At 38.8% G+C, this 17,855-nt stretch overlaps 3 protein-coding genes across 4 annotated transcripts; 1 reads left to right on the top strand and 2 right to left on the bottom strand.

Annotated features, from left to right (window-relative positions):
• Positions 1-392: 392 nt before the first annotated feature.
• On the bottom strand, positions 393-8,814 carry LOC117476564 (protein phosphatase PTC7 homolog). Its single transcript, XM_034123205.1, has 6 exons — positions 8,238-8,814; positions 6,070-6,249; positions 4,445-4,643; positions 3,481-3,604; positions 3,225-3,354; positions 393-2,901 (listed from the first exon to the last, which is right to left on the bottom strand). The coding sequence occupies exons 1-6, from the start codon at positions 8,437-8,439 to the stop codon at positions 2,843-2,845; spliced, it is 894 nt and encodes a 297-aa protein (XP_033979096.1). The 5' UTR covers positions 8,440-8,814; the 3' UTR covers positions 393-2,842.
• Positions 8,815-10,928: 2,114 nt separating this feature from the next.
• Positions 10,929-15,055, top strand: prnpb (prion protein b). The gene is made up of 2 exons (XM_034123204.1): positions 10,929-11,059; positions 11,565-15,055. Exon 2 carries the CDS (start codon positions 11,569-11,571, stop codon positions 12,916-12,918), a length of 1,350 nt encoding a protein of 449 aa, XP_033979095.1. The 5' UTR covers positions 10,929-11,059; positions 11,565-11,568; the 3' UTR covers positions 12,919-15,055.
• Positions 15,056-15,546: 491 nt separating this feature from the next.
• Positions 15,547-16,623, bottom strand: sprn2 (shadow of prion protein 2). Of its 2 annotated transcripts, none has more exons than XM_034123456.1 (2): positions 16,557-16,623; positions 15,547-16,076 (listed from the first exon to the last, which is right to left on the bottom strand). In XM_034123456.1, the coding sequence occupies exon 2, from the start codon at positions 16,064-16,066 to the stop codon at positions 15,614-15,616; it is 453 nt and encodes a 150-aa protein (XP_033979347.1). In that variant the 5' UTR covers positions 16,067-16,076; positions 16,557-16,623; the 3' UTR covers positions 15,547-15,613. The 2 variants fall into 2 exon arrangements, with proteins under 2 accessions (XP_033979347.1, XP_033979348.1); XM_034123457.1 differs by lacking the exon at positions 16,557-16,623 and adding an exon at positions 16,267-16,496.
• Positions 16,624-17,855: the final 1,232 nt, after the last annotated feature.

Raw genomic sequence — 17,855 nt, 5'->3', positions numbered from 1 at the left:
TCAAGGAAAATTCTTGCTTGAAGATGAGAATTTAGTGCTAAAATAACAGAGAAGAAGTATTAATAACACTATTGCCTAAAAGAAAAAGAAGTTATATTGTACCCCTGAAGAATGTAGGCCTATGTTTTATGGGCATGTTTACACTTATTCTATTATTCCTATTTTACTTGAACTATTAACTTACATTAAAGTAAATAGAAAGTACATAAAGAAGATGTAACCAAATGTATTAAAACCTTTAATATTTGCACCAACAGTAGGATGTACCAGAATAGTAGTAATAGAGAACATGGTTATTATTATATGTACTGGATGCACCTCTGTGAGCAATACACCAGTATAAAAGATGAAAGATGAAACAGCATCATGAAAATACTTGAGCAGATTTAGTATAAATACTAGATTCTTTATTTAAATATTGTACATATTTAAAACATATTTACATAAATTAGACCTGCATTGTTACACTTGAGACATAGGAGTAGCTTTCATACACACCAACATTGCTTGCTGAAAAGAGGACAATCATACCATACAGACTGCAGAAGCACCTTTGAGAACAACGTTACAGGAGAGAAAGACGGGGGCAGACTTTCATTTACATCAAACAACGGGCGACATGACCAAGGACAAGACAAGCTTGCAATGACAGGAAAGGCCTCTTTATTACAGGTCTAGCTATTTGTTAAGGCTGAAACTGTGCTCACCCACGTACTGTTAGCTCTCAGCACTATTACCCTTCTCACCACCCCTCCTGCATACGAGTTACATCTTTCTTTAAATATAGGTCTATCTTTGAAATAAATACAGGTTCAGAACCTTGACACATCAATTATAAGCCACCAAGACAACAACGGACAACTGTGTGAATTAACTTTGTTAAATGGTGCCAACAGCTGAGTCAGAAACCATGCAGAAAGAACAATGCAGACAAGCGAACAAATAATATTCCAATAATAATTGTGTCCATTATGTGTATGCGTGAAGAAACACCATGTTATCTTTACAGCAGGGCTTACAGAGCAGTGCCATAATCACGTGTTTGTATATGGCTTTCCTTCTTTGGTTTCATAAACCTGTCTTACACTGTCTAGCAACCGGTCACTTAAATCAAGATTATGATAAAACAACTTTAGGCATAGATCAATCATTTATAATATTCCCATTGAACATTTCCACCCATACCAGCACTCAAGATTCAGAGCACAAGGAATTTACAGTATTGCTGTATGATGTTTGTATCAACAAAAGCGTGCGTGTACTGTATGACATACACAAAGAAAATGTGTCTTTGGTGGCACCCGCTTATAAACTGTAAAGACATTGTCCAAACCACTTGGGCGAGCTGTTAGACAAAAAGGGACAGACTATGAAGAAGATAACAGTGTTATCAATGTATTTGATGCAGCAAACACTTTCACACACACACACTCATTACAATCATGCTGATCATATAAATCGTGTCAAGTCATACAGACATCACAATTACAAAAGAGAAGCAGCAAACAAATGTAAAGGGAAATAAGGAACAAAAAAATGATACAAAACAAATAAACATACACATCCCTACATCAACATGCACACCTGATTCTTGTTAAGATAGCTGAATCAGTCATTCACCACACGTCAGCAGTCACTCCAAACTAACTTTAAAAACTAAATAACGTTAAAAAATACATATTTTCTCTTTAAAACTCATGCCTGAGCTATCATTGCAATTGTGAGCATTCCCAGATGCTAGCTTTGCATTTGCGAGAAAACAAATATTAACATTAAATACACCAGAATAGCCATTAAAGGACTTCTCACATGTATACCGCACTCACACATTGCTAACATCCTTCCTACCACACAACTGCTGCAGCGATCAATCTCAGCAAAGATCCTCTTGTTCATTTCAGTGTGTGGAAGTGTGGGATTTATAAAGCTCACTTCAAGATTAACATCTATACAAGAAAATATATTTATGAACCATTTTTTCATCATCCACAATAGTAACGAAATAGCTCTCTGCTGTAAAGCAAAGACAACAGAAAGGCCAGAACGAACCCCTAAAAACATACAAATATTTACAACTCATAAGGATGTGTGCGCACCGACAGATTCCCCAACGAACGGACAAAAAACTGATCAACTTAAACATGTAAGCTCTAGCAGGTGTTGTGGTTTCCCTTTAAGAGGTTTCTTTGATCCTAGCAGTTACTAGTTTGCTCTTCCATCGTACACATACCCGAACCCATGACCATGAAAACAAAACTCTTAAATCCAATTTTTTAATAATTCCCATCCATTCCAAACATCATCTTCCTCAGTCCATATTTATGCTTTGTTTAAATACATTTACAACAATGAACAGATTATCAACTGGAAAAACAGAGACAGCTAGTCAACTCAACCATTTCTCTCTGAAACCGTGGCTTACTCCTCTTTTAATATGACTTTTTATAAACAAGGGCTACCCGGTTGTTAAGCCCTCAGTCAAACCGAACTGCCCTGGACTGTCTCTCACTCACATCACCTCAGATGTGAGACACAGGAGACTGAAAAGCTTGCCTCAGCCTCTCGTGCTCAACTCCTCCCGCATCATGATCAACATGAAAATGTCCTAGCTGCCTGCTTCGCCCTCAACTGTTCAAGCGCCAAACAAAAACAAGAGGAAGAAAACCAAAAATGTACACGTGGACAGCGGCCCCGCAGCAAGGAGTGTGTGTCGTGATGGTGGGCCTCCCCTGTCAGCCCAGAGGATGCAGTGCATTTTTTTGGGAGGGCTGCAGGTGGAAGACTCAGGCAGAGGGGAGGCAGGATCAGCCCCAGAAAAAGCGCTCACACACTCAGACACACTTTAGTCTGTATATTCAGCCACAACGGAGAGCAGCACCGTGATATCATCTGGCTTTCCTCCTGCAGAAAAAATAAAACAAGGGTGTGAGAAACCATGCCAGTCGCAGAGTACGTTTTTGTAAGGCTATTTAAGATACATTTCCCGTTTTATTTAGCTGTTGTCTGGAAAACTAGAGCCGTAAATGCAGCCTATTAACAACCCTTATATGTTACGTCTAAATATCAAAACAGCCCATTATTTTTAAAACTGAAATATTATTGAGGAAAGCCAAAAAATGTATCCTCTCAAATGATATTTTCCTTTAGTCTTAGTTTACATTTACATTGACTATTGCCTGAATTACATGTACCGTACACAGAATGTGAAGCACAGTGTAACTTACCTCTCACATTCAGGCCATTGTCACATGCAAACTGTGCAAAAGGGGACATATAGTTGGGGTCGTAGGCAAGGTTGTGAGCTTGCTTTGCAATGCTCTGTGCAGTCTGCAGGACGCTGTCATAGTTGGTAGCCTGAAAGGATCAGAAGTAAAAAATGATTACAATGTAAAAGGTTTAAAATATGCCTGCACTTATGTTCACTTACAACTACAACCGATGTGTGAAAGCTTGAATAAACTGATAATCCAAAGGTCTTACCTTGAGTTTTTTGAGCTCCTGAAGAATCATGTAGTCTGGCATGTTGTCAAATAGACCGTCGGTCGCCGTCAGGATGATGTCACCGAGCTGCACGTCAAAGGAGGAGCTGTCAGCTGCTTCAGGACTAGAGAAAACAATTTGGGCATGGAAAGATCAGTCACAAGTGTAACAGGAGCATGTGGCGCTGAGCCGCTGTCAACAGTTTCCAAAATGGCAGTAAGTAGGTCAGAAGTCACTCTGCGAAATCTTGGCGGTGGACGCGGCGTGGGCATTTAATCGGACTGATTTAATCAAGTTGTGACACCTATCTGGTAAACCTGGCTGGCCAAAATGTGTGCATGTCTGTGCATGTGCCTTGTGCTTAAGGCGTCAAATAATTGACCTCTTTGTGCACTTACATTTTGTGTATCTGTTCACCATCACATGACCTAAACTGCTTGGTGTACTATTTTAATAAGTTGTGGGAATAATACAGATGATGTTGGTTGACCTTTAAAGTCACTGAAATGTAAACCAAAACAACAAACTATGAACAGGACACGAGACAATTTTCCATGCAGGGGATATAAGAAAAAATACCAAGTAGTTACAATGCATAGCCTGGCTGCCAAAGCAGGTCATGTTTATGCTGCAAACACCCTCTGAAAGTTCCTACAGCAGCTGTGTTTGTTGCCTGTGGAGGCTGCATGTTTTCAAAAATGTACTTATTTTACCTACCCAAATAATTCAATGTTTGTCATATCCAATTTTCTTATTAGTCAAACAAATATGAGAAATAATGTTTTTCAATAAATGATTTGCTTTGGCACATGCAGAGGTTCAAAGTTGAACAAGGAAGTAGCTCAGTAAAACAAATTAAATTGAATAAAGTTATGTGTTGTAAAGCTTCTGTTTTTACGATTCTATTCTTTAAATTTCATTCACACATGCATTTCAATGATGTCTCAAACACAGATGTACTGACCTGTCACTGAGCACCACACCTTCTGCCCCAGGAGGAGCAATGGACAGCTGGAAGGGTGTGTTAAAATAATGCTGTTGTTCATCTGAGCGATGAACCACCTCTCCTCCCCGAACCACCAGAAAGCCTGAGTCACCGAGGTTACACGCGTGTAGCCGGTGACTCCGTCGGTCGAGAACCACGATACAAGCTGTGCTGCTCCCTGAAAACAGACAAGAGCAAAGCAACTATAAGATTGTGGATATACATGCAATAAAATTAGACCAGTGATAAACACAGACAGAAAGAAGCAAAGGTAACATTCATCTGCTACTTAGTAATTATTTATCTATTATCTAATATATCATTCCAATAACTTGTATATAGACTCATATTGCACTATTCCACTTTTCTTTACTCTCACTTTTTTTTTTAAAACCATTTTTGTTTTGTATTTTCTTTTTGTATTACTTTTAATATAGTATATTTTAATATTGGTTAATATTGTCTGCTTATCTGTATTATTGTGTTGCACTGTTGGAGAAGCCTGTGACATAAGATTTTCAACGACATAATTACTCTGTAGCTATGTTAGTTTGACAATAAAGAACCTTGAACCTTGAGGTTACATTTCTCAGTTTCCAGGGAGGCAGAATGCTGTTAAACCAGTACACCACTGCCTCTGTGTGTACCTTCCTCATGAGTTTAAGGCTTCCACACTGGGAGGTTGAGATTATTATGCAATTCACAAGTGAAATAAACAAACACTAAGGGCCATGGTCCGTGTCCCAGTTACCTAGTGACTGCAGACAAAGTAACCTTGAGCAGCGAAGGTCATGTACAGACCCTCGAAGTTTCCAAAAATAAATGTAGACCATTTGACAACCATCGTGACAAGGTGGACGGAGGCTAACATTCAATGTACAAGCTGGCAGTAAATCAGGGCTACGAGTCTCAAAAGAAATGTGACCTTGGTCACATGTTTGAAATGTGCACAGTTAACAGCCTCACTGCAGTGTCAGTTACAGATAGATTCTCGACCTTTTAAAGCTCTGCTATGCGGCTAAATGTTCCCCCTGCGTAAAGGAAAGCTGTTCGCCCCATGAGGTCACTGAGTCTCACATTCCAAGTGGCAGCATAACGCAAAATAAGTTAATTTAAAAGTTAGTTAGATACCGTACATGTATTTACATCTATAAGGATTGAGTCTTAGCCTAAGTCAATGAGAACTGAAGTTGTGTGCCTAAATAATATATATATATATATATATATATATATATATATATATATATATATATATATATATATATATATATATATATATATATATATTTTTTTTTTTAAATGGCACAATAGTTGTCCATCTTAATAATTCTGTAATCATTTAATGCATATTTTCTGCCAGACTGGAGAAAGACATTTGACATACAATTCAAATGGAGATATGTTCTTTCATGTCTTAGGACTTAGATGTAATAGATACTTCTTGCTGAGCAAGGCCGCACTCACAGTCTGCCTCATCCTGCAGCTTTGATATGCCTTGCAGAGCAAGGCTGCACACATAAGAATCATGACTCACTCTACCACTTAATGAGTGTGTGCATCATAATGTATCATCAGTGTGTGGTTCTGAGCCTGTGTGTACTCACCTAGCAGGGGAACTTTGTTCTGCAGAAGCTCAAAGTATCCCGAGGTGAGGATACCCACTGGGCTGCTGGGAGTGAAGCGTCCCTCCTTCACCAGTCGCTCACAGGTTCTCATTAATGTGGCAGAGAACTGAGATGGGTCGACCCCGTAGTCACGCCAACCACCTACGCCATCTGCAACACCTGATGGACAAAATGGGAAAATAACACTTTAATCTTGTTGTTGTTGATTTGGTGCTTAACCATCCCACCACCATTTTTGTCATACTAGGTGATGATGACGATGACTACCAATACACTGAAGAGCTGAAACCACAAAATCTAAATAATTTCAAGATTAACAAATAACTAAAATAATTGTTAGAAGGGCAGGGCAATAATACAATATAATAATTTATTGTCTTCCAATTACTTAATATTTTGAGAAATTGTTTTGCAACCTTCAACACCTTTTTAATTTCTTCTTAGATTAATCAAATTCCAGATTGGAACAGAAAGGAATGTGTAAGGGCACGAGGTAGATGATACTAGGAATTCACAAGGATCATATTGGATGACAGTATATGTTTAGTTTAAGTTCCAAAGCAATAAAAAAGTGGCAAGAACGAATTAAAATGCAGCTCTGCAACACCCAAACAAATTCTTGTTTACTTCTAAAAATAGATGTTCGAAATATCAGAGCTGTAGAACAAGGTAAAATGTTCATGACATGATTCACCAAAGCAACATTTTACAGTATTTCCTGTTATTTCATTTCAAGTGAGCATTGGAGCATGTTTCTGCTGTAATTCCCTGTTCACTCCACTAAAACCACATTTATCAACAAAAAGGACACAATAGATTATTGTAAGTGAAACGATAAATAAGGGTATTATTGATTAGTCTTTCAATAGGCTTTTTAAGGTTTCATTTTCTAATTGTAGTGCAGGTGTCAATCCCCTCAAATGAGAAACTGAAACACAAAATTACTATGGACCCCCTCTCTGCACTGCTGAACAATCGGACCAGTATCTGTCATGGTAACCCCCACCCCGGACCACTTCAGGAGTTTACTACAGATTTAACTACCATGCCAGCCCTGCTGGGGTTTTGTTTCTAAAGAGTCGTCTGATAGTACTTAACACCACAAGCTTAACGTGTAGGACTACACAATGCTTTAAACGGTTAAACATGTTGTTTAGGTGTCGACAAAGCCATGTGATTGAGCAAGTATTTCTCTGTGTTTATTCTCCTTTCACCTGGGCTATGAGGACAAAGCAAAATACCCTCAGCTGAAGCTAGCATGCTACTGATGCTAATAACAACATGGCTGCCTCCATGCTCAACCATTCTGACCTTTGCAAGACATTGTGGTGTTAAGTCTGAGACATTAAAATAACGGTGTTTTCACTCCTCTACACCTTTAATTAAGCTTATCTATGTCTCCTAATTTGATGCGTTTGATATTGTGAAGTACCGCCGCGAATTATCCAATTGAAGCCCATCTAGGTGAAAGGTCATCCGGGGTTTTTCTTAAAAACTACGCATTAACGTCACATAAGCGCAGTTTGTGAATAAAGAAAGATGACTTCACCTGCGTAGGTCTTATGTGACAATTTTTTTGCACGTTAACTTAATACAGCTAACACAATAGTGGCAATGGGGAGGAAGTTATGGCTGTGTTTTTGGAGGGGGTGGGGGTCGTATTATGATCTGAGCAGTCGCTTCACGTGCAGGCTAGCTTCACTGAAGGTCACCTGAGCAAAGAGGGTGTCTAATACAATACAATACAGCTTTATTTGTAAAGCACTGTAAAACCTCCAGACCAAAGTGCTGTACAGAGAAATAAATAAAAAAATCATACAGCTCACAAAACATAAGTACAAATACATGCTAGGTTCAAGGTTCAAGGTTCTTTATTGTCAATCTGACATAGCTACAGAGTAATTATGCAGTTGAAAATCTTATGTCACAGGCTTCTCCAACAATGCAACATAATAACATAACATAATAACAATAAGAGCAAGAGCAATACAAAAATAATAATAGTTATAAAAATGAAATAAAGTTATGATGTGGAATAGTGCAGTACTTTATTTCATTTTTATAACTATTATTATTTTTGTATTGCTAAGATGCATTGCAACCCTTTTAGTGCGTGTACGTTTGAATGTGTATGTTTATTGCCTTACCTAAGACATCGGCGTTCTTGTTGTGCGCAATGAAGCAGGCATCGTCTCCGTAGCACATCCCTTTCTTCAGGATCCCCTTACGAAAGTCTTTACCGAAGCCATAACTGGCGGAGATCAGGCTGTAGTCCCGAGTGTCCGCCTGAGACAGTCCGCCCAGGACAGCCCTGGCTACCAGTCTGCCATAAGACAGTACGGATAACATCCCCCAGCAAGCACCAAGTCCGTCTTGTTTTGAGCACAAACACGCAGTCTTCTCTCTCTCTCTCTCTCTCTCTCTCTCTGTACCCGGCCCGGGCCGCCTGCTGCTCGGCTACTTCTTCTGATCAATCCCCGGCTGGCTGTCTCTCTTCAACCGTCCATTCGCTTGCCACTCGCCCGCTTCAGTGAATTGGTAACGTACCCCCCCCCCCAGTTGCTAGCTCTACTTAACACGCCACCGTCTGCCCGGATTAGTTACGTTTCAGTTAATGTCTCAGGTGTATATTTCCATGGACGCAGTTCCTCCGCTAGGCTCTCTTCTTACCGACATCTTTCCACTGTGTACCGGAGGAAGCTGCGAGTACATACGGGTGCTTGACCTTTTACAACGACGTCACGACACCCCGGCGTTAGCCAATGACAGAGCATCCCGACAGAGCTGCGGTTACTGCTAAGGCTTCAGGTGTGCACTTGTTCTGTGTATCTGGACGTAACGGTGGACGTTCGCTGTTATTTTGATTACCTAATGTGTTAATACGGTTATTATATCTTTGAGATGTTATTAATGATAAGAAATGTAACTACCTTCTTATCAGACAGAAGTAGACCAATGACTAGACCATAGTGGGTTATTTTTTAACAATTCATTGTTGGGTACATAAAAGGATCTTTCACAAATACACAATTGTATTGTTTGTATACACCACATAGACTGTATATATAAAGGTATACACCATAGACTGTATATATAAAGGTATACACACACAAATAAGTGTGGGGTAGGCCTATATCATTATTGGAGTTGATAACGCCATATCATGCAAAATGCAATATTTTCATTATTTTACTATTAATGTTATCTTTTCATTGCAATGGCCCATTACCAAACAGTAAGCCATTTTTGTTTTTATATAGTGAAACAAATATCTTTGTAATATATTTTTTTCACTATATAATTACGTCATTCCAGAATTGGAGGACAATTTAGACACCAACATTTTTGAAAAATTAACCTTTTATTTTATTATTTTTTGTTATGTATTTAGGAAAAACAGATAATAAACCATCCAAAAAAGTGATTTGCCCAGCTAAGGCATCAAATGTACACTTTGTATTAGATGTTTTATTTGTTGTGTGCCATGCTTTGTGCAACCCTGTTACAAATACTCATTAAGCAGAAAAAAGTGTTTTCAAAAATATTCTTCAATAAATTCTTTACTATTAAGTAAAGAAAGTCACATTTACATTAAATACTCATGTAGTTTTTGGTAAAAATGGTTACATTTTATTATTTTAATAGAAAATGATAGAGTAACAGGGTTGACATTAGAGTAACAGGGTACTCCAGGTAAGGTAACAGGGTTGAATGGCTACATTACTTTTGATTGTAGATAATGACATACATGTGACAAATAAATACTCATGACAACAGAAATGTTGTTTGATAATATTTCATATATATTTTCCAATGAAGAATTAACCCTGTTACTCTAATTATAGTAACAGGGTTGGCTGCAAGTAACAGGGTTGCAAATCAATGCTAATTGTAGCTTTTATCGGAGGAATTAATGCTAGCTGCACAATGTAATGCTATTGTCAAGGAATGGACACACTTAGATATTTAACTACAGAAAGATACATTTGAAATTAATTTGTTTTTGTCTCATAATTTGAGTAACAGGGTTGCGTTTGTATGAGTGCCACACTCCTTTAAGAGTGACAAGATTGGAAATATATAAAAAAATAAAAGAGAGGACTTAGTTTTGGTCTATGGTAGTAGCACATGGCTTGCTGATGTCCTTTCCACTGTGTCATGTGACAAACAGTTTTTTCACTTCCTCTGCCAAGCTAAAAAGGTTTCGGTAACAAGGGGATTTTAGGGGATGTTCGAGAGATATTTGATATTTTAAATAATATTTTGAAACCACTTTTTCTACAACTGTATATGCATCTTGTCTCAAGACAAGTATATTTAACACAAGTGCATGTTTTAGATTTTTGGGCATGGCTTATTTGATTTTTTATATGTGGGACATGAAATGTCCTCCAATTCTGGCATGACCTAATAATTATTAAATAACAGTAGTTTTGTCTCAATTTCTTTAGTACTAAAAAAATAGAGACAAAACTACTGTTATTCAATAATTATTAGTAAAATTAGCAGGGATATTTCTATTGTAAAAAATATAACAAAACATTATAGTTAAATAAAACACATCTTTTCAGAATACTATGTTAATTCCAACACAAATATAAAATTATTTAAGAATAATGTATTTTTCTTGCAAATCCCTGAAATGAGTAAAACAAACATGCAACCTTACACAATAAGGAGAAAAACATGGGGTATAATCGATCAGTTAGTCACTGAAAGTAAAACATATCGGAAATTATGAATCTTGTTTTTTGTGTTTTTTTTGTCTCATGATGATCATTGCGTCACAGCGAACTGTCCCCGCCTCTATTGCCTCCAGGCTGCTTGCAGTACATCAAAACGAGCGCACCCAAACTAGGCAAAGCCACCCTTAGCCAGAGCTACCATAACGGAGCCGAGCGAGAGAGAGGACAACAACGTATTTCCACCGAATTAATATCCAAACCCACAAGAAAACCATTGGATCAGGGTAAGAAATACTTAATTAATAGAATACTCCATTATAATGATATTGAGATCTTTGTTGGTAGGCTGGATGGAATAAAAAGCGCCTGTATTATGACATGATGCAGCGTCAGTGGTCGTGTTTGAGCTAAAGGGCAGCATGTTAATTATGCAATGTTTGACTGTTTGAAAAATACAAACATTGTTTGGTCATAGTGGTTATGCGTGGCATATTGATTGAATTGATTTAGGCCTATTTCTTTATAGACATAATTTGATAAAAATGGGTGCTCCGCTTGAATGTCTTTGAAATTACGGTCTACTCTCAATTTCAGTGTAATAGGACTATCTTGTAATAAGAAAAAGATATGTGTTTAGCCTATACAAATAAATCCTGTGTGGCTCTCAATGCTAATTAAAAGGAATTTCTGGGCTATTTTACGTGTCAACCTGAACAGAGAAAGCGATGTTGTTTTCTCAATGCTTGATTATTTTTACGATCATTGCCGTAAAACACTTTTTCCCTTTAGGTCCATGATGGGAAGGTTGTGTGAGGTCGCTCTTCTGTCCCTTGTTGTTGTGTTTCTTCTAAACACTGAATCAACATGGGCTAAAAGGGGAAGCAGCAGCAGTGGAAGAAAAACGTCATCCACAAAAACACAATCTAAGCCACCATCTCAGCCAGCAAATTACCCTCGGCAGCCCCAGAATCCAAATAGAAACAGCAACCCATATCCTGCTGGCGGAAGTTATCCAGGAGCGGGCAAACCTAATCCAGGAGGAGTTCCCAGGCAAAACCCCCCGAATTATCCAGGAGTCGGTAGTAACCCAAACCAGCAGCCTGGTAGAGCCAATCCTGGTGGTTATCCAAACCAGAACCCTGCAGGTGGATATCCAGCTGGAGGTAATTATCCAGGCAACCAAAACCCAGCAAGAGGTTATCCAAATCAGAATCCAGCTGCAGGAGGCTACCCAGCAGCAGGAGGCCAATATCCAGGCAGAGCTGGCAACCCTGCAGGAGGATATCCTAACCAGCAGTATCCAGCTGCAGGAGGCTACCCAGTCCGAGGAGGAAATACAGGACAGGGTTATGGTCAGCCTCCTCCATATCCAGGTGGTGGTTATGGAGGTGGTGGGTATGGAGGCGGTGGTTATGGAGGCGGTTACCCAGGTGGAGCAGTCGGCGGTTACACCAACTGGAACCCAAATAATAAGATCCTCAGTCCCCGCTACGGTGGAGGAGGAGGATACGGTGGAGGATATGGTGGTGGAGGATACGGTGGTGGGATGGGAGGTGGGATGGGAGGCTCTCCTTTCTCCCGCTCTGTGAGTAATATGGGTTACCAGCCCCAATCTTCAGGTTTTGCCAAAAAAGCCATGATGGCGGCAGGCGTTGGTGCTGTGGCTGGAATGGCCGTTGGATATGGATTAGGGCGTTTCCCACGACCCCACTTCAATTTCCGCAACCCTCAAGAAGAGCAACAGTACAACAACTACATGTACCAAAAGTATGGCACAAAATCCACCGATGAAAAAGATTACGGCCGTGATTATGAGTACAAGCTTCCTCCACGCGCCGAGTCTTACGACAAGTTCATGGAGAGCTGCATGAATAAGACTGATCTTCTTAAAGACCAGGCAGGCGACCAGGATGATGGTGACACCGTCGGCATTGAGGAGATTGGATACCCAGCCCTAGTTGACCAGATGAAGTCCAGGCGATGTGTTGAGAAGTACATGGTGTACTCTGAGAGCTACCTGCAGGAACGAAAAAGAGCAGACCAGAGAATGGCAGAAAATAACAGCAGCCCTCCGAGCTTCGGGATGTTTCAACTTTTCACATCCCTCCTGATGCTTCTTTCCAGCATGCTCGTTCTCCAGTGAGAACCATTAGTGTTCCTGTTTCCATACCCCAAATGAATTTCTACATCCTCCATTAAATCTGCACGTCAACATACTACTTATGAATATCTTCTGGTCACATTTAGTCAATCCTCTATTATCCTCTATATGTGTATATAACCAAGTCAGTTATAAGAAGCAGCTATCAGTTTAAACTTCTACAGTTCGATCATTAGTTGTGTGTTGTACAAGCTGCACATTTTTTCTTGTCAATTCTCTCATGAAATAGTCTTGCATCTCTTTTTATTTTGCACTTTTTTACTCCACATTATTGCACAGATCAGTTTTTGTGACGATGTATTGTGACATCTTTTTAAATGCTACTGTATAAGATAGGAATATGACACTAAGGGTTTAAATTAGGTACACAAACATGCAACTAACATCATTCCACCATTAATACTTTTTTATTATCATACTGGGCAATTGGACAGACTGATATTTCAATTGGTTAAAATGCTTAATCAAAGGAAAATGTGTTTTCATGAAATATAAATGAATGTTTAAGCCAGGGTTAACTAACTTTTACAAGCTGTGTTTTCAAAGTAGTTTTCTGATTGTCATTGCAATGTGCTGGGGAGGTGATCACTTCCAAATAATGTAAGTTTGGTAATGGGAACAAACAGAGAGATAAATTATTCAGCTTATTATTTTTTTTTTAAAGCCCAAAAGAAGATATGTTATACCAGAAAGGAGAAATAAATGTCTGGTAATGGCCAGTGAGATGCATTTAAATGTCATAAAATAAGGAATGGGACATTTTGATTGGCCCTAATTGTGTTTGCAAATGAAATCAAGCTTCCCTTATGAACACGAAATTCTGTTAACCATAATGGAAAATGTTGAAGTGCATTTCCGTTTAGATAGATGGCTTACCATTACACACTCACATGTGGGCAGTCAGCGCAAGACTGAAGATGTCCCAAAAGCAAAGCCCCACCCTTCTCAGGAACATAAAACCTACAAATTGCTTCTGTGTCGCCTGTAAATTCATGTTCTGCATGTTTTAGCCCTAGGCAGTCAGTGAGCATGAATCTTTCGATGTGCAGCGATTAGCGGTGAAGTGATGTGGCTTTCTGTCTGCAGCTGATGAGATCAATTTGTTGATCATTGCGTCTGATGCTTTAAAACTGTGCCGTGCTACATGCTGGGATTTGAGGTTTTGAAAAGATAATGTCTACAACAATTCAATACGTTCATCATAAATTCTGCCATCAAAGAAATAAGCTTTATATATGTAACCCTGCTCATTATACACAGTCTATTCACGTTGTTTGAATTTGGGATGTCCATGTTTCCAGGCTATCCATCTTCCCGCATTATAACAGTCACATTTTGGGTGTTGGCAGGTCTGTAAATACCTCTGTTGAATTTTCACAAATTCAAGCTTCCCCTGGCTTTTTATGATCTTTGACTCTTCAGGAATTAAACTTCTGCTCTGATTTTGCTCCCACTGTAAGTTTGTGTATTAGTAATTTCTCTTACTGTCCCAGTTTGTTTTATTACATCTGACAGTTTTAAATATGTCTGGTTTCTTGGTTTTATAATGCACTTTGTGATTATGTTTCAAAAGATTGTACTGTAAATGAAGTTTGCAGGATTAGGAAGGGAGTTTTCAACCAAGTAAATGTTCAGTTTATGGACAAAACTGTCCCTGTACAGTTCAGAGTATTGACAGTACTGTGTTCTGTCTGTTATTGGTATGTTAATCACGCTATGTTTAGTGTGTAGTAACCAAGAACATGAATTGAATACTGTCCAAATGTTGACAGTTTATCTGGAAGTGATATGCACTGTTGTATTGTGATTTATTTGTATTGTTTTGATCTCAGTTAGTTTGTTATCATACTGCTTTTTTTCCTTTTCTTGATTCTAGCAATGTTGATTATAAATTAATTTAACATTTTCATACTGTCTAGACTGTAGAATATCTGTAAAGTGCACTTATTTCACTTAGGTTTAGATATTCTGTAACTGTGTCACGGAGCTCATACAGGGAGTGCAGAGATCTAAATCTCCCAGTTTTGACTTGCAGTTGTTAACGCTTTGGATTACTAATATGATTTAATATTGTTTGTCATGGATGTTTATGTGTTAAATAAAATAAGTAACAAACTAAGGGTCTTTGTGTTAACGATATACCTTCACCCTGTCACATAACAATATCCTCTAACTAATTGAATATTATATCATAACATCATAGCATAGAAAACAAAGGAGGGATTAACTAATTATATTTTGTAACCGGTAGTTATTTGCAGTCCAGCTCTATTATAATAAGGCAAATATTTGTAATGCATGATTTATATGTTCTGTAAATGGGAAAAAGTTAAAAACAGCTGCAACAACTAGTCGCTATTCAGAAAGGTTTGATTTTTTTTTATAATTACCATATAAAAGCACCAAATGTCAATTCATACAGTTATTCTAATAGATACTCAGTCCCAAGTTATGTACTAAGAGATTGTTGGATGGCTTAAAAGTAGCGTGTGAGCGACTAATCATCCTGGAATCAGGCTGTAAAATATAACAGTACAATTAGGTTGCTGAAGCCTCAGGGACCTTAGCAACCTCATTTGACTGGAAAAGAATATTGCACAAAGAAGAATATTGTTTAAAATAGCTTTTATTTCATTTGGTTTAATGACTGAATGCTTTTCCTGTGATCAGACGTTGCTCAAAAGTCCCTGATCCAGGCTACTATCAGGAAGGACAACACATTCCCAAGTGTGATGCAGATGTTAGTGGTAGAAGCGGGGGCAGCTGACTTAACAAAGGCTCTCCAGAGGGAATGGTTGTGAAATCTCTGGTTTTCGTTGTGATGAGGCCGCTGATCATGCTCGGAAGAGGACGTCTTGTGGCCATGATGTTTCCCAGATCCGTGTTTTCCTTTACCAAAGAACCCCAGTCCGGTGCCGGTGCCTCCCAGCATCCCGGCTGCTGCTGCTGCTCCTGCCCACTTCAGGCCCTTCTTGGAGAGGCTTTTGCTTGGAGAGGAAGGCGCTTTATCATCATCATCATCACCTTTTCCACGACCTTTAAAGCCACGCTTACTGTTCACACCTGGGCACAGAGCTGCAGTGAGCAACAGCAAAACCCACAGCGAGAGAAGCTTCTGCTGGCCAATCATTACTGAAGATCTAAACAAATAAAAGAGTGGCAGGTGATTGGAGCCTGATCAAATAGAAATCCATATTGCTGTGTTTGTGTTTTTGCATAGGTTATTTATTCTTTTCTTTGAGAGACAAAGAGACTATTGTTAAGTCTGTTGGCTGACGTCCATACCAGCTTTTGATTGAGCTGGTTGCACATCAAAAGTCACATGCTCACCAGCACTAACACAACAGACATCCAGAACCATCCACATGCTCTGTCAACACTGGGCTCAGCTGGGCATTATGTGTGTGTGATGCATATTTCTCTCCTTTCCATGATCAATAGGTTTTTACGGTCTCAGATAAACATTGCAGAAGATAGTGTTGTACCAAAGTGGATATGCAACTCCATGTATCATGCCAATGCACCTGGAAGGAGATCATTGAAATCTTAAGTCACACAGGTCAAATGTAGTGATACCATCCACTTTGATGTTAATTAAAAACAATAAATAATGAACTTACCTTTCTGGTCGGAGGCAGTGATGTTGGAGCGGCAGTCCTTTTTCAAACCACAACGCTTGCCACACAGAAGAGCAGCATTTTGGTATCAGTATCATTTCTAAACAAACATCTACTCCACAGAGCAACACAGGCTCCTCCCCAAAACAAACCCCGCTTTGCCATTGGTCCAAGATCAATAATAAAGCAGGTTGAATGGTTTTAGCTGATGGTGGCAGTTCACATACAGTTGCAACACCTAGTCTTCTCCCATTATCCTCCAAATGCAAAGGCTGATGCCAAAACGAAACAATGATATTACAAAAAATGCCCCAAAGGGCTGTTCAAAATAAATACAAAATAAAGACAAAATACAAATATCATAGCACAAAAATGATAAAAAACATTATGAACAACTTCATGTGTATGTAAAACCAAACAGAAGTGATGCTAATGAAGATGGAAACTAGGTGATGGAAACTAGGTGACAAGGAAGACAGATGCGAAGAGATGTGTTTTGAGTTTGCTTTTATTAAAGGAATCAACGGAATTAGCTTCTCTGATCTGAATGGGACGACGTTCCAAAAGAGAGGTGCTCGGAAGGGAAAGGCTCTGCCACCTACTGAGGAATTGTGAATTCTGGGGATGGAAAGGAGACTGGGATTTTGGGATCGTGGGAACCTGGTAGATAGTCGCGGGGTAATTAACGATGAGCAATAGGGAGTGGCTAGTCCATGTAAGATTTTAAAGGTTAACAGTAAAATGTTGAAGTCTGATCTTATGTGAATCAGGAGCCAATGCAATGAAATGAGAACAGGGGTGATATGATCGACCAAAGACACTGATATTACTGTCTGTACTGAATAATTTTCGACCATGGTTCTGTGTGTTTGGATTTTCTTTTATACATTCCAATCAGACATGTTTACACCTGCACGAGTCTAATGCTCAGATTTTATTGAGTAAATAAACCTGTACCTCATAAACCTGACTGGACTTGCAGCTGGATTAACTTCACAGGAAGAGGATCAAAGATTCAACGCACAGTAGTGTTTTATATTAGGACAGTGAATCATTATCTCAACTGTAACAGGAGCCTAGTCAGACTTTGCTTTGCAGATTGAATATTGCTAGAAAAATGAATGGTTGGTTGACAAAAAAAAACATACCTAAATCCCAAATCCACTCAAAAAGATGTCCGCCTAATCATAACTAGCTGAACTATAACACAAATAAACAATACAGAGTCATTAATTAATTTGACTGTTGAAAGCATAGGAAATCTGACTTAAACTTTTAACCATATACCAGGAAAAGAATGAA

Source organism: Trematomus bernacchii, unplaced genomic scaffold (assembly GCF_902827165.1).
Source record: "Trematomus bernacchii unplaced genomic scaffold, fTreBer1.1, whole genome shotgun sequence".
NCBI classification, from domain to species: Eukaryota; Metazoa; Chordata; class Actinopteri; order Perciformes; family Nototheniidae; genus Trematomus; species Trematomus bernacchii.
The sequence above is the reverse complement of the archived record's forward strand: the minus strand, read 5'-3'. Positions and strand labels throughout refer to the sequence as shown.